Below are 14,925 nucleotides of genomic sequence, written 5' to 3' on the forward strand. Positions count from 1 at the left end.
AGAAGACCCCGCTTGATGACTGGAACAATGCATATCATATGCTATGTGTGAAGTGGTGTCAGTCAACCATAGACCGTACATGTAAGATGGACGGAGCCTCCGGTGGTTAAAAGTGAAGCCTGTGTTGAAGTGTATAAAACTGCAGTTCCTCCTTCATCCACTAGGGGCTGCAAAACAGAGCAAATCCCCATAGACTCCCATGTTAAAAAGACCAACTTCACAGCAGGAATAAACATGTTTACAGCAGAAATAAACATGTTTACAGCAGAAATAAACATGTTTACAGCCTGGTTCAAAAATCCATTTTTGGTTTAATAGGTCAGGTTTACCTTCATGAAAACTGTGGGGGGAGTGAATTTTTTTTCTAACTCGCCGTTTAAAAGTAATTTAATCTTGAAGTTCTGAATATTTAGGGGCGTGTCCTTTTGATTGACAGGTACCCGATCTTCCGCTTCAAGTCAGAAGAACGTAGAACAACCACGGTTTTTAGCCGGTTAACAACATGACTTAGCTTTAGTCCGCTTACCTCCGTTAGCTGGTTAGCTCCTGTTATCTCCAGGTTAGCTCTTAGCTACAGAAAGCTCGGAGTTCGCTCAATGTCCCCCCTCTCAGCCCCCCTCTCAGCTCCACCTCTTTGCCCATATTTGTATTTTCCGGGCGAGACGACATGCATGCCCCTGCCAAGATGGCGACGGTAGGAACCCCCCACCGAGCTTCAATTCAGCTCTTCAGAAACCTACTGGTGACATCACGGAAGCTCCGCCCATCTTTTATACACAGTCTATGGAGTCGACACATCGGAGAACAAAGCCGCAGTGCAGGAAGACCGATATACAGACAAGTGCATATAAAATACACTAGAATGGTGCCTCCGTAGCTTCCGGAGGATTAGTTCTTTTCCAGGTTCGGGAATGAAAACCCTGATTAACCAAAACCACTTTGTTTCGAGTGGAATACGACGCCTGGACCCGTTTCACTGTACCTGTTCCACTGGACACGTTCCACTGGACCTGCTCCACAGGACCTGCTCCACTGGACCTGCTCCACTGGACACGTTCCACTGGACCTGCTCCACTGGACCTGCTCCACTGGACCTGCTCTACTGGACCTGCTCTACTGGACCTGCTCCACTGGACCTGCTCTACTGGACCTGCTCTACTGGACTCGTTCCACTGGACCCGTGCCACTGGACCTGCTCTACTGGACCTGCTCTACTGGACTTGTTCCACTGGACCCGTGCCACTGGACCTGCTCTACTGGACCACTTTGGGATGTTTTTTCTAAACGTATTCAGCTGGAGTGAAACGCCATGTTTCTGTAAAATCCTGTCGTGACGACGGCTTCTTGGTTTCCTGTCTGAGGCAGATCTGATAGGCAACAGAGTTGTAAATAAGCCATTACATGACTTCCCTGCATGAAGGTGGGGGCTGTGATGGATAACTTTAATAACGCTGCAAACCATGGGCCTGACCGCTGACAGGGTTCTCTGCACAGCTATGAGCATCTGGGTACGTATGAGAAGATTTACATGCAAGACAATTTATTTCTGTGCTTCAGGCAGCAATAACTGGTGATCTAACTGGTGGGAATGTAGCTCTCCGTGCCTTCTGCAATATAAAGAAAATAAAACTTTAAACCCATCCACCGTGATAGAATACAGCTTAGGGTTGTAGCTCTAATGTTTCCTAATCCTCATTTCTAGTAGATGGACAGAAACCCGGTAAAGTTGGGATGAACCTGAGACTGGATGTCCTGCGTGCAGCAACACGTTTACCTGAAGCTTTAAACTGTTTTCTTTTATAGCCTTGTAGGAAGGACGTGGAGGTGATCCCACTCTGAGTCGCCCACTGAAGCAGAAAATCTCCTTGATTTGTGAACCGGGTTGATTCAGGCGTGGAGCAGTTAAAGTTGGATTGGTTTCATTTACAGAGATTTCAGCAGCCCCCACAGCCAGCAGCTCTCAGCGCCAAATAAATTCATTTCAAAGTCCTGCATGCCAAACAGGAAGTGCTCAAAGTCTACTTTCTTCCTTTTTTCTCGGATGGGCAGCATCACATGTCAACCTGTGGTTAACACGTTCCCCACAGGGGGTTGGTGTTTAAGATGGGAAGATTTCTACCTGTCCTGTTCAGGACCGGACGTTATGACGATATATATCATTTAGACAATAGAAAATGTCTATCATTTCATGAGGCTCTATCGTTTACTCCACAATAAGCTGCTTTACTACAGTATTTTACGTCAAACATTTGAGGAAGACGGTAGCAGACATGTTTCAGAGCAGGATAATTCCCTAAAAGATGACCAGCCAACCCAAACCGATGAGCTTGTTCCTAAAAGAGGGGAAATTTCTGTCTGGATGCGGTTTGGATATAAAAAGAGCGATGTGGAAACGACAACAGACGAGCTCACAGTCCCAACAACAGACTCCGACACAACTAACTCATTTTATCACCTGCGCAGGAATCAGGATAAAGAATACAGAATAAAGAATAGAGTCAACCAGCAAAAGCAACAAAAGCAGCAAAAGCAGTGTCAAGTGGAGGCGAAAGCTCATAATAAACTCCAGACACAAACGCTGAAACAGGAATTTACGACCATAGTTCCCCCAGATGGAAGGAGATCACTGCTGTTGCCAAGCACATCTGACACATAACTGACACAACATTACATAGTTTTTGTATATCGCCATGGGGCTATAAAATGAGCTGAATCGGGATATGAGGTTTTGATCATATCGCCCAGCCCTAGTCGCGCTCATAGACTGGATAAAAAAAGAAGGACGGAGCCTTTGTGGCGTGACGAGCTGAATAGGGAAAAAGGTGCAAAAGGTACTTAAAAGAAACTCAACAACTGCTGCAGGTTTTGTAGCAACTCTGGTAAGGTCTTGTTAACAAACAGCATGAAGAATGCGTGAAAGAATAAGTCCCTTCACTCGAAGCATCGGGACTTAAACATGAAACAGCTCAGAAAATTAGAGATGTGTCGACATATGAACTCTGATTCTCTGCAGGTTTGCGTCTTCTTGTCACGACACAAACACATAAAATACAATGAAAGGTTTTGTTTATTGCGAGTTATTGTTAAGAGTCACAAAGGTTTGGTGGCTTTAAACTACCATTTTTTTGGAGGTCCAGCTGGTAAAAACTGGTTGCAGACGTTTGGACAAGACATCTCATTCTGCATCTCGGTCCTGGTGTTCAGACCAAATTGGGCACCTCTTTGAGCGCTGGTTCAGTTTAGGAGAGACTTACCAGACTCATACACTACGTTCACACTACAGGCTGAAGTGACTTAAATCCGATGTTTTTGCCCCGATGCGACCTGTAACCGATCTTTTCTTAACAGTCTGAACGACACAGATCTGATATTTTCTAATGCGACCCAGGCCGCTTGGATATGTGGTCCTAAACCCGATATGTATCTGATCTTTTGCCATGCGACTTCAGTCTGAACGGTCAGGTCGCATTAATCCGACCGACACGTCATTGACACACGACAAACGTCATTAATCTGCGTTTGTTGTTTATGAACTCTTTATCAGTAAATGCACACACATCACTCTCCCACCAATCCTGACTGCGACTCCGAACCCAAACGTTTCTCTCTGCAGTTGTTGCTGCCGCAGCTCCACAAAGACCAAAACTTTTACTTTCCTCTTCCATAAACGTCTCCTTAAAATGAACCCATTCACAACGTTGTGGCTCCGGTTGGACAAAACGTTTAAAGTAGCAAATGCTCTGCTGCCGTCCATATTTACTTCTGCAAACACAAAGACGTCACACGCACGCTCACGTCGCCGTGTCTTCTACGCATGCGGGACGCTTCTGGTGCGCATGAGGTTCATACACGAGATCACATACAAGTCACATTTGATCGGAAAAATTCGGATTTCACAAAAACGTCCGATATTAGCAGCAAGCCCTGCAGTCTGAACGTAGCCATAAAGTCTGTCTGTATGATGCAGGTTCAGACTGAAGGCTGGGAAGCCATGAATCTATTCCCTTCATCAAGTTAAAGGAAATGCACAGCCAAGGAGGATGGTTTGGCTCCAGATCTCTGAAGATGTCACAGCAAGTCCCTCTCCAGCTGGTGTGGAGGGAGTGTGTGTGTCGGTAAAGCCACGAACACAACGAGGTTCTTCTGAATGAGCTCAGGATGATTTAGTGACAATTGTCTCAGTCTTTTAAAGATTTCGCCTCGTCTTCTGCTCTCTTGCCTTGGAGTGGAAGTTTACAGAGGGAATGGATGGACAGAGAAGGAGCAGAGATGGTCAAGGGGTGAGGTTGGTTGGCATGACGACCAATCTGCATCTGCTTTCTGTTGCTATTGGATATACAGCGTTGCAGCAGTGTGTTGGTGCGGAGCGATGTCAGCTCACCTTTCTGCTCCTTGCGGACTTGCAGCCTCGGTTCCAGAGCAGCAGCTGCAGCGAGAAACTTGTCAGAGGAAGAAATGCAGCTTCTGAGATGACTAAGACTGCAGTCCTCAAGATTCAGTCGCTTGATACAGCAGAGGTACAAAGGATGTGCTGGTTCAGGGCAGAGCTTACTAAAATGTAATTATAACTGAGATGAGTCAGAGGAAATCGGGGCAAAGGAAGAAGTCAGGTGGAAGAAGCAGGTGCAGACGATCAATGTGCACATATAACTGTCTGTAATCCTCATGTACTAAGTTTTTCTAATTCACATCCACTAAAACACAAAAACATTTTTTAAAAAAATCACAGCTTTACTCCAACACACTTATATTTATCTGGTGTTCATGGATATCTGCGATACACACTCTTCTCATCTTCCAGTTTTCAATCTCACACATCCACGCTGTTATCTGTGTGTGTTTCAACATTATCACCTCATGATTCATACCTCGTCTTCACACGTCTTCCTCCGTCTAAGCTCCACCATTTGTTAAAGCGCCTGGACGGTGGACAGTTTTCTTCACTTAAACCAGGACAAAACTGAAATATTTATCTTTGCAGCACAGAAATATATGTCAGGAATGAAGAAGACACTTGGACCTTTTGGCTCTTTAGCAAAATCCTCTGTTAAGAATCTCAGCACCTTAGATTCTGGGTTTACTTTGCTTATGCTAGCACTAGATTAGCTTTAAGCTAACGTGGGGAAACCGTGTCAGTGAGTGTATTTAGGGATGACACATCAACTCAGTTCACCAAGATTTTCAGTTTGGAGCTGAAAATAAATGATAAAGATGCTAAAAGATGCGCTGACTAAGCTAGCACTATGTTGCAGTTTAATTTAAATACAAAGCTAGCAAGAATGCTAGTTGGCTTTAAAAGTAGCTAAAATGTGAAAATGTGAAGAAATGTTTCATGTAACTTCATCCAACAATGCATGACTATCTACTTTCTGCTGAGGATACTTGTTATTCAGCTGCGACTACTGTCACTCTGCATCCTGAACTGGGTGTTTAGCACATTCATAGATCTGATGCCGGGGTCGTGTTTAATAATCGTGAAGAGGATGACAAACATAAAGCCTATTAAAAACCAAGACGACATCAGAACTTAAGGGTACAATTATGTAAAATTAATGTCAATCAATAGAAATAGTATGGATATAGCAGCATAAAGAGCACTCAGAAGAAGAAAACAGAAGCTTGTAGAAATAACAGATAGATCAAAAGAAACCAAGCCTTTTCTCATCTGCACATTGTTCTCTTTAGGGACGACACATCAACTCAGTTCATCAAGATTTTCAGTTTGGAGCTGAAAATAAATTATAAAGATGCTAAAAGATTAGCTTAGGGCTGACTAAGCTAGCGCTATGTGATCCAGTTTAATTTAAACACAGAGCTAGCAAGGATGCTAGTTAGCTTTAAAAGTAGCTAAAGTGTGAAAATGTGAAGAAATGTTTCTTGTAACCACATCATGATCAAGTCTACCCCCAACTTCAGACCATAGACCAGAACCGATCCTCAACAGTTTTAGTAGAGCTGTGACTTTATGCTTTTGTCCCGATTTGATTCAATTCCAATTTTTTGGGTGCCGATTCTATTTAAATTGCGATTCTCAAAATTCTTCGATATTAATGATTTTCATAGATTAAAAACAAAAATAATTTATAAAACCTTTTTTTTTTGCTAGTAATTATTCATGACTTCAGTTAGGAGAAAATAACACAGTAGCCAGACCGCCATTCTGCTGCTATATTGCCCAAGAAGATAAGTAAAAAGATCAATAAAAGCAATAAAAATGACAAAAAATTTATATTGGATTAATTTTATTTTATTGAAAAAAAAAGAAAAGATTTTTTTAACAGAAAAAAAATCCATTTTAAAATTGTGAAACAAAAAATCCCGATTTTTGATTTGTTTTTCCCATTTGTTAGTCAGACAGAAAGCAGAACTTCCTTTAAATCTTCAAGTCATGACTGTTTGACCGTGTTTGTTGATGGATGTCATAGAAATAAAGCTTATATCAGCTGTCAGGTGATTCTGCTCATTCAGCAAATCATGAATGGCCTCCTGCAGTGCAGCAGCAGCGAGCTGGCATTTTTCAGACCAGTCCTTCTCTCACCCTGTTGTCACATTACAGAGAATCACTGCTTTCCTGTAAGAAGACAGATGTGCTCATTATGGGTGGAGCGGGACACTAATCATGGCGAGTGTCAGAGAGGGTTGGAGCTGATTAAGCAGTGGATTCATTTGGAAGCTTCTCCTGCTGTCTGCTCTCCAGGCGGGGCAGAGTAACTATGAAAAAACCCAAAAATCCAACAATGCATGACTATCTAGTTTCTGCTGAGGATACTTGTTATTCAGCTGCGACTACAGTCACTCCGCATCCTGAACGTTAACAGATCTGATGCCGGGGTCATATCTAATAATCATGAAGAGGATGACAAACATGAAGCCCATTAAAAACCAAGACGACATCAGAACTTGAGGCTACAATGATGTAAAAATAATGTCAATCAATAGAAATAATATGGATATAGCAGCATAAAGAGCAACCAGAAGAAGAAAACAGAAGTTTATAGAAATAACACACAGATCAACAGTGGCCAAGCCTTTTCTCATCTGTACATCATTCTCTCACATCTGAAACACACACACACACACTATTTCCATCTTTACACACTTCCAGTCTTCATCCATCCCCCCACCGGAACCACGTATCGGAGTCTAGTGGACCATCTCTAAGTAGATATTTATTGTCTCATCTGACTCTATACTTGTAGACATCATTAATAGTTCCTGTGAATCCTTGGACCTGATCTGAGCCTGATAATCGTTCCTGGAAAGGTCCCTGAACTGCATCTGACTTCCAAAACAGCCAGACTTCATCGCCACAAACCCACTTTCCAAAGAGGACATTTACAGCTAATTTAAAAATGACATTTAATCACTGTTATAATGTAATTAACATGATATTTTAATGCTTTCCCATGCATTGTTTGTATTATTTGAGTCTACCCACCGGGGAAGAAAGAGCCCATGTTTGCGTGGGAGTGGGAGTGGGAGAGGTTGCAACCAGCTGCCAGAAAGGCTCAACAAAGGAAGAGAGGGATGAAGGGATTAATACGGGCCAGGGGGAGGTGAATGCGTATCGGTTCTCACAACCCCTCCATCTCTCAGGGTGCCTCAGGCCTCCTTCCTGAAGCCCACTGCACTAAAACAACGTTGGACACGTTTGCCGAGCACTACAACACCTGAGTCTGCCAACAATCACTGCATAATATGTCACCTCCAGTTCAGGTGGCGAATCCAGGTGATGTTAATGAAAAAGCATGAATAAAACAAAGTCAGCAGCTCAGCAGACGTCTGAGGAAACGCCGGCGTTGCTCAGCTGATGGACTGAAAGACGAGATGAGAGGAAGGGGTTTTCTGAACAGGACACCCTGTTCCAGTATAATCATACCAGATGTTCAAGAAGAACCAGATCCCAGTCTGCTTTCAGGAACCAGAACTGGATCCCAGTCTGCTTTCAGGAACCAGAACCAGATCCCAGTCCGGTTTCAAGAAGCAGAACCAGATCCCAGTCCGGTTTCAGGAAGCAGAACCAGAACCCAGTCCCGTTTCAAGAAGCAGAATCAGATCCCAGTCCGGTTTCAGGAACCAGAACCGGGTCCCAGTCTGGTTTCAGGAAGCAGAACCAGAACCCAGTCTGCTTTCAGGAACCAGAACTGGATCCCAGTCTGGTTTCAGGAACCAGAACCGGATCCCAGTCTGGCTTTAGGAAGCAGACTTCCGCTCCACCTTCACATTATCTTCAAACAACCAACATTGTTGTTTGTTTCATGTTTCTCTTCTTTCACAGCAGGATCCTGGACTGCAGTTCTGCTGCTGATTAACCGCCTTTCCGGTCTTCCTCATCCATAACCAGTCCAGGAACATGGACCTCATTCTTGGTTCTGGTTCTGATGCAGGTTTTCCTTCCTGGTCCTGGTCCTGATGGAGGTTTTCCTTCCTGGTTCTGGTCCTGATGGAGGTTTTCCTTCCTGGTTCTGATGGAGGTTTTTCCTTCTTGGTTCTGGTCCTGATGGAGGTTTTCCTTCTTGGTTCTGGTCCTGATGCAGGTTTTCCTTCCTGGTTCTGGTCCTGATGGAGGTTTTCCTTCTTGGTTCTGGTCCTGATGGAGGTTTTCCTTCTTGGTTCTGGTCCTGATGGAGGTTTTCCTTCTTGGTTCTGGTCCTGATGGAGGTTTTCCTTCCTGGTTCTGGTCCTGATGGAGGTTTTCCTTCCTGGTTCTGGTCCTGATGGAGGTTTTCCTTCCTGGTTCTGGTCCTGATGGAGGTTTTCCTTCCTGGTTCTGGTCCTGATGGAGGTTTTTTTCTTCCTGGTCCTGGTCCTGATGGAGGTTTTCCTTCCTGGTTTTGGTCCTGATGGAGGTTTTCCTTCCTGGTTCTGGTCCTGATGGAGGTTTTCCTTCCTGGTCCTGGTCCTGATGGAGGTTTTTTTCTTCCTGGTTCTGGTCCTAATGGAGGTTTTCCTTCCTGGTTCTGTTCCTGATGGAGGTCTTCCTTCCTGGTTCTGGTCCTGATGGAGGTTTTTTTCTTCCTGGTTCTGGTCCTGATGGAGGTTTTTTTCTTCCTGGTTCTGGTCCTGATGGAGGTTTTTTTCTTCCTGGTTCTGGTCCTGATGGAGGTTTTTTTCTTCCTGGTTCTGGTCCTGATGGAGGTTTTTTTCTTCCTGGTTCTGGTCCTGATGGAGGTTTTTTTCTTCCTGGTTCTGGTCCTGATGGAGGTTTTTTTCTTCCTGGTCCTGGTCCTGATGGAGGTTTTCCTTCATGGTTCTGATCCTGATGGAGGTTTTTTTCTTCCTGGTTCTGGTCCTGATGGAGGTTTTCCTTCCTGGTCCTGGTCCTGATGGAGGTTTTTTTCTTCCTGGTTCTGGTCCTGATGGAGGTTTTCCTGTAAATTGTTTCATATGAACACAGTTACTGTAAACTGGACTAATGTGGATCATGATGGATCCGTTTTCATCAGATCATAACTGGACTACGTCTGTAAAACTTCCCTGAAATGACTCATTGTGAATGTTCACCTCATAAATAAAGCTTGGTTGAATGACATAGACTACGTCGCCAGTGTGGAAACAGTTTTACATTACGTAGATGTTATTGTGGATATGACCTTCATTTGATCCTGATCTGAAGGTTTTCTTATTAAACAATAACACAAGTAGCCATTATTGTTATCATTGTGTTAAACTGTTCTAATGCTAAAAGCTCAACATCTAAAAGCATGAAATAGGAAGAGTAAATAAGTTATGTGAAATGAAATGAAGTGTGATCTAACAGCAGAGCTTCATGTTGGGAAACTGATGAAATACGACAATGCTGACAAACCTCAGCTCCTCTTAAATATTTAAACAACTTTAATTAATCGTGACTGATTTCCCAAAGCTTGACTCCACTTTCAGACATGTTTACTTTTAGTTTAAATGACTTTGTTCGCTTGCTTGGTTGCTTATTTTTTCTTTTGTCAGTATGGTTATTTACTGAACAAACAGCATGTCGTTCCTGCTTTACAGGCCACTAAATGTCCCTTAAATATTGAATAAGCACAAGCTTTAATGTGTGTGTTTGTGTTGTAAACACCCTGCGGTGGTGAGATAAAGTTCTCACTTACATGATCTGCATGATCTGCATGATCTGCAGACCTCAGCCATTGATTTCCATTCACACGTGTTGTTTCATACCCTGAGGTCCCATCAGTAAATCAGTCTTTTTTTGTCTTTAAAAGCTCACGCTGCTTCTCTTATAAAGTTGATGAGTAGCTGAACGGATGTGTGGAATGACTGGATCAATATTTAATCACCCTGTGTGGTTCCGAGCAAAGGAAGAGAAGACTAGATCTAAAAGAAACGCTGCTGTTTGTAAAAAGCCTCTGATGGTTTACGAAACTGGAACAATCAGAACCAACTGGAGGATAATCTGACAACTAATCTGGTTAATTATCAACAGGTCAGTAATATGACTGGTTTAACTGGCAACAAATCAGTTACATGACTGGTTTAACAGGCAACAGGTCAGTTACACAACTGGTTTAACAGGCAACAGGTCAGTTATATGACTGATTTAACTGGCAACAAATCAGTTACATGACTGGTTTAACAGGCAACAGGTCAGTTACATGACTGGTTTAACAGGCAACAGGTCAGTTACATGACTGGTTTAACAGGCAACAGGTCAGTTATATGACTGGTTTAACTGGCAACAAATCAGTAACATGACTGGTTTAACTGGCAACAAGTCAGTTACACAACTGGTTTAACAGGCAACAGGTCAGTTACATGACTGGTTTAACAGGCAACAAGTCAGTTACACAACTGGTTTAACAGGCAACAGGTCAGTTATATGACTGGTTTAACTGGCAACAAATCAGTAACATGACTGGTTTAACTGGCAACAAGTCAGTTACACAACTGGTTTAACAGGCAACAGGTCAGTTATATGACTGGTTTAACTGGCAACAAATCAGTAACATGACTGGTTTAACTGGCAACAAGTCAGTTACACAACTGGTTTAACTGGCAACAAGTCAGTTACACAACTGGTTTAACAGGCAACAGGTCAGTTACATGACTGGTTTAACTGGCAACAAGTCAGTTACATGACTGGTTTAACTGGCAACAAGTCAGTTACATGACTGGTAGAAAAGGAGCATTTCAGAGAGGCAGTGTCTCTCAGATGGAAAGGTGGACAGAGCTTCAGTCTGAGACAAACTGGATCTAAAAACTTCACAGAGGAATCTCTGTATGTTGGGGACAAGGCTGGATGCTGATCATCTTCTGCATTAAAAGCAGACATGATTCTCTACTGGAAACCAGTGCATGGACTCAAGAAGATTTCAGAGACCACTGTCTGTGAAGACAGTTCAGTCTGAAATCCACACATGCAGGTTACAGACATGTTAACTATGCTGAACATCATCCTGGAACAACTATTCCAGACTTTTTTTCTAACCATTTTTTCCATTAGATGATAAAATGTGCCAGTTTCATCATCTGACATGATGTTTGTCTTCTACTGGGAAGAAAAGATGGATGCACGAGGCTTTGGGATAATTGAATTCTGGTTTTATGTACAATTTACACCAAAACCCTTAAAGTTATTCTTTTTGGAGTTGTGTAAGTTCTTAGAGAAGGCGGCAAAGTTAGTGAAGCTAAAAAACAGGATTTAGTTCCGCTCCAGTGTTGGATTCTAATCATCTTGAATAATTAACTCAATCTAATCAGATTAATCTAAAAAAAACTACATAAATAATTACTGGTGGAAAACAAGCCAAACTGAGAAGTCCTCAGTGAAGAAGAACAGACATATCTGTGGGTGCCTACACAGAATAATCAGCTTAATACACAAATTTATCTCCAACAACGTCCAAACAGGAAGGAAAAAAACTTTGGCATTTGCATTTGGCATCAAACTTTACTGGAACACGCGGCTTTAATCTTGGAACAGGGAATCCAGTCTGTATAACACCCAAAATGGAAGAAATTAATTTTCCCACACAAGGAGAAGAGGAACAGGAAGTGCGTTCATCTCCACATTCAGTCAGCTACCAATCTGAGATCCAGCTGCAGCGGGAACATAAAGTGACGGCTTGTCGGACAGAAAGCTTCTCTCGTTTTCACACGCGGAGAACGTTCTGGATTTGTTCTGCTCATTCATGGCTCTGAATATCAAATCACTCAGGCTACAATTAAATAACACCATGACTCATGATGCTTTTATGTGCACACAGTGGAAGCTGCTGATGGTACAGTAAGCCGTGATTTATTCTCTGCTGCGTGACAGGCGGTGAAACCCTCCTCCAGACTGGCAGCAGGTGAAGCTCAACACACAGTTGGAGTTTAAACTTGCTTGTACTATGGTCCAAGTGAATACTCGATTCTGATTGGCTGCAGGGTGTCCGTTAAAAAGTGACATAGGACACCAGTTAAAAAAGTTCAATAAAATAGCCTAATAGTTCTAAATCATTGCGCTGGATTAAACGCCAGTTGGTAACAGTGGCAACAAAGATGTTAGCGATAAACGGGCAGAACAGAGCAGGACGGTTCCCGCCTCTGTGTCGTCCATTAATTGCTGATAATGGACACCTCGTCGGTCATTATCTCTTGCATAATACAAACACAGTCCAGTCATGGTATTCCTAAAGCTTTAAAACCTTCCATCTAATGTTTTGCAGCACGAGTAACATCAGCGGCAGTGGTGTCACAGCAGACGAGACATCTCCTCAAATAAACATCAACCAGAAGACAGCAGCCAAACGTCACACATACATCTTAGAACGCAGACATGTCACACGCTTCCACATGTCTGAAAGCGGCGCTTTAAGGCGCAAATCAGAGGACGTCCAGGTTTCCATGGACACCCAAAACCCAAACGCTACGCAGCAGCCTCGTGTGACTTCCGATTTCCCTCCTCCTTAAATAACTCAGAGGGAAAGTGTGAAGTGAAGACACAAAGAAATGAACTGCGAGATGAGACACCTAACTCGCAGCGCAGCCACCAGAATCCTGATCTGGCTTAGAAACAGCGTCTCCATCTTTTACTTTCACATATCAGGACACTAAAAAGAAAAATCTGGTCCAATCACGTAGCAAAATTACGTAACTGCAGCCTGGATGAAGGAAAACACAACATGTTGGTTGTTATGTCATTATTTATTAAACAACATGAAGCCAAACTGAGACTTTGTGTGGAAGACGCTGCGCTTTATGTTCCAGCAGCTCCCTCAGTCTCTCTGGATGGCGTTATCAGCCTCTCACGTGGTCATGTGGAGGAATTTAGCTCCTCTCTTCTGTCCAGCGCTGCTTCGGCTAATTTATACTTGCAGGATGTGTATCTGCCCTCCTCTCCGACAGTCCCACTGCAGCATTTCTATTAGGTAGAGGTCTGGACCCGGACTGGACCAGGTCAACATGTCCTGCTGACAAAGAGTTCATGGTCCACTCACTGACTACCCAACAAGCCCAGATCATCATCCCTCCACCGCTGTGCGGACAGATGCTATGACGCTGGTTAGCTCTGCTCAAACGACTTTTTTCCAGAAGTCTTGTGGTTTGTTCAGATGCAGCTTTGCCAGCTAAGCCTTTTTTCTCTCCTTCCACCTGTCCCAACAAGCCATACTGGTTGTGATCTGGACCAGCTGACACTAATCCCAGTGTATAGTGTTTACTGGTGTCTTTCCTCCTTGGCATTCTGTAAACACACTCAGATGTTACCGATGAATAAAAATCCATAAGTTTAGCTTTTCTATAGCTCAGAGCTATTCAGCTCAGTCCCACGAGGGCTGCAGTCTTGCAGGTTTTCTCTGTTTCCTGCTCCAACACACCGGACTGCATTTAATGGGTTATTGTGCAGAACTTTACGCTGCACTGGATCCATTTGGGTCAGGCATGTTGAAGCAGGGACTAACTCAGCTATGAGCGTTCCGTTTCAGTGAAGTTCAGTGCGAAAGCAAACCAACAAAGGGAAGGTGTGAAAGCTCTGGACAATCCTCATCCAGTCTAAGAGATACTAAAACCTCATTTACAACAAGTGTGGGATGGGGCGGGTCGGGTTGGGCGGGGTCGAGTTATGGTGTGTCAGGATAGGTCGTGTCGGATTGGGGCGTGTCGGGATTTGTGTGTCAGGTTGGGTCGGGTTGATTTGGGCGTGTCAGGATGGGGTGTGTCGGGGTGGGGCGTGTTGGGTTAGGGCGTATCGGGATGTGGCAGGTTGATCAGGGCGTGTCAGGTTGGGGCATGTTGGGATGGGGTAGGTCAGGATGGGGCGTGTTGGGATGGGTTGTGACAGGCTGGGGTATGTTGGGACGGGGCAGGTCGGGTTGGGGCGTGTGGGGATGGGGTGTGTCGAGATGGGGCGTGTTGGGATGGGGCAGGTTGATCAGGGCGTGTCAGGATGGGCGTGTTGGGATGGGTTGTGTCAGGTTGGGGCATGTTGGGATGTGGCAGATCAGGATGGGGCGTGTTGGGATGGGTTGTGTCAGGTTGGGGCATGTTGGGATGGGGTAGGTCGGGATGGGGTAGGTCAGGATGGGGCGTGTTGGGATGGGTTGTGACAGGCTGGGGTATGTTGAGAAGGGGCATGTCGGGTTGGGGCGTGTGGGAATGGGGTGTGTCGAGATGGGGCGTGTTGGGATGGGGCAGGTTGATCAGGGTGTGTCAGGATGGGCGTGTTGGGATGGGTTGTGTCAGGTTGGGGCATGTTGGGATGTGGCAGATCAGGATGGGGCGAGTTGGGATGTGTTGTGTCAGGTTGGAGCAGGTTGGGATGGGGCAGGTCAAGATGGGGCGTGTTGGGATGGGTTGTGTCAGGTTTGGGCATGTTGGGATGGGGCAAGTCGGGTTGGGGCGTGTTGGGATGGGGCAGGTTGGGTTGGGGTGTGTGGGGATGGGGCAGGTCAGGTTGGGGTGGGTCGATCAGGGTGTGTCAGGATGGGGCGTGCTGGGATGGGT

The 14,925-nt window shown here is 44.5% G+C and overlaps 2 protein-coding genes across 2 annotated transcripts in view; one reads left to right on the plus strand and one right to left on the minus strand.

Annotated features, from left to right (window-relative positions):
• The window catches only part of LOC306760672 (E3 ubiquitin-protein ligase TRIM35-like), a gene marked incomplete at both ends in the record, with an annotated part of 18,383 nt that extends 10,709 nt beyond the window's left edge, over positions 1–7,674 (plus strand). Inside the window, 2 exons of the mRNA XM_079246638.1 lie at positions 4,193–4,517; positions 7,597–7,674. Coding sequence (XP_079102764.1) covers positions 4,193–4,517; positions 7,597–7,674 — 403 coding nt within the window. The remainder of the gene's footprint in view (positions 1–4,192; positions 4,518–7,596) is intronic.
• sgsm2 (small G protein signaling modulator 2) overlaps positions 1–14,925 on the minus strand; it is a gene marked incomplete at both ends in the record, with an annotated part of 105,227 nt that overhangs the window by 58,634 nt on the left and 31,668 nt on the right. The gene's annotated exons all lie outside the window — the stretch shown is intronic.

Source organism: Telmatherina bonti (assembly GCF_933228915.1).
Source record: "Telmatherina bonti genome assembly, chromosome: 9".
In the NCBI taxonomy this organism is placed as follows: Eukaryota; Metazoa; Chordata; class Actinopteri; order Atheriniformes; family Telmatherinidae; genus Telmatherina; species Telmatherina bonti.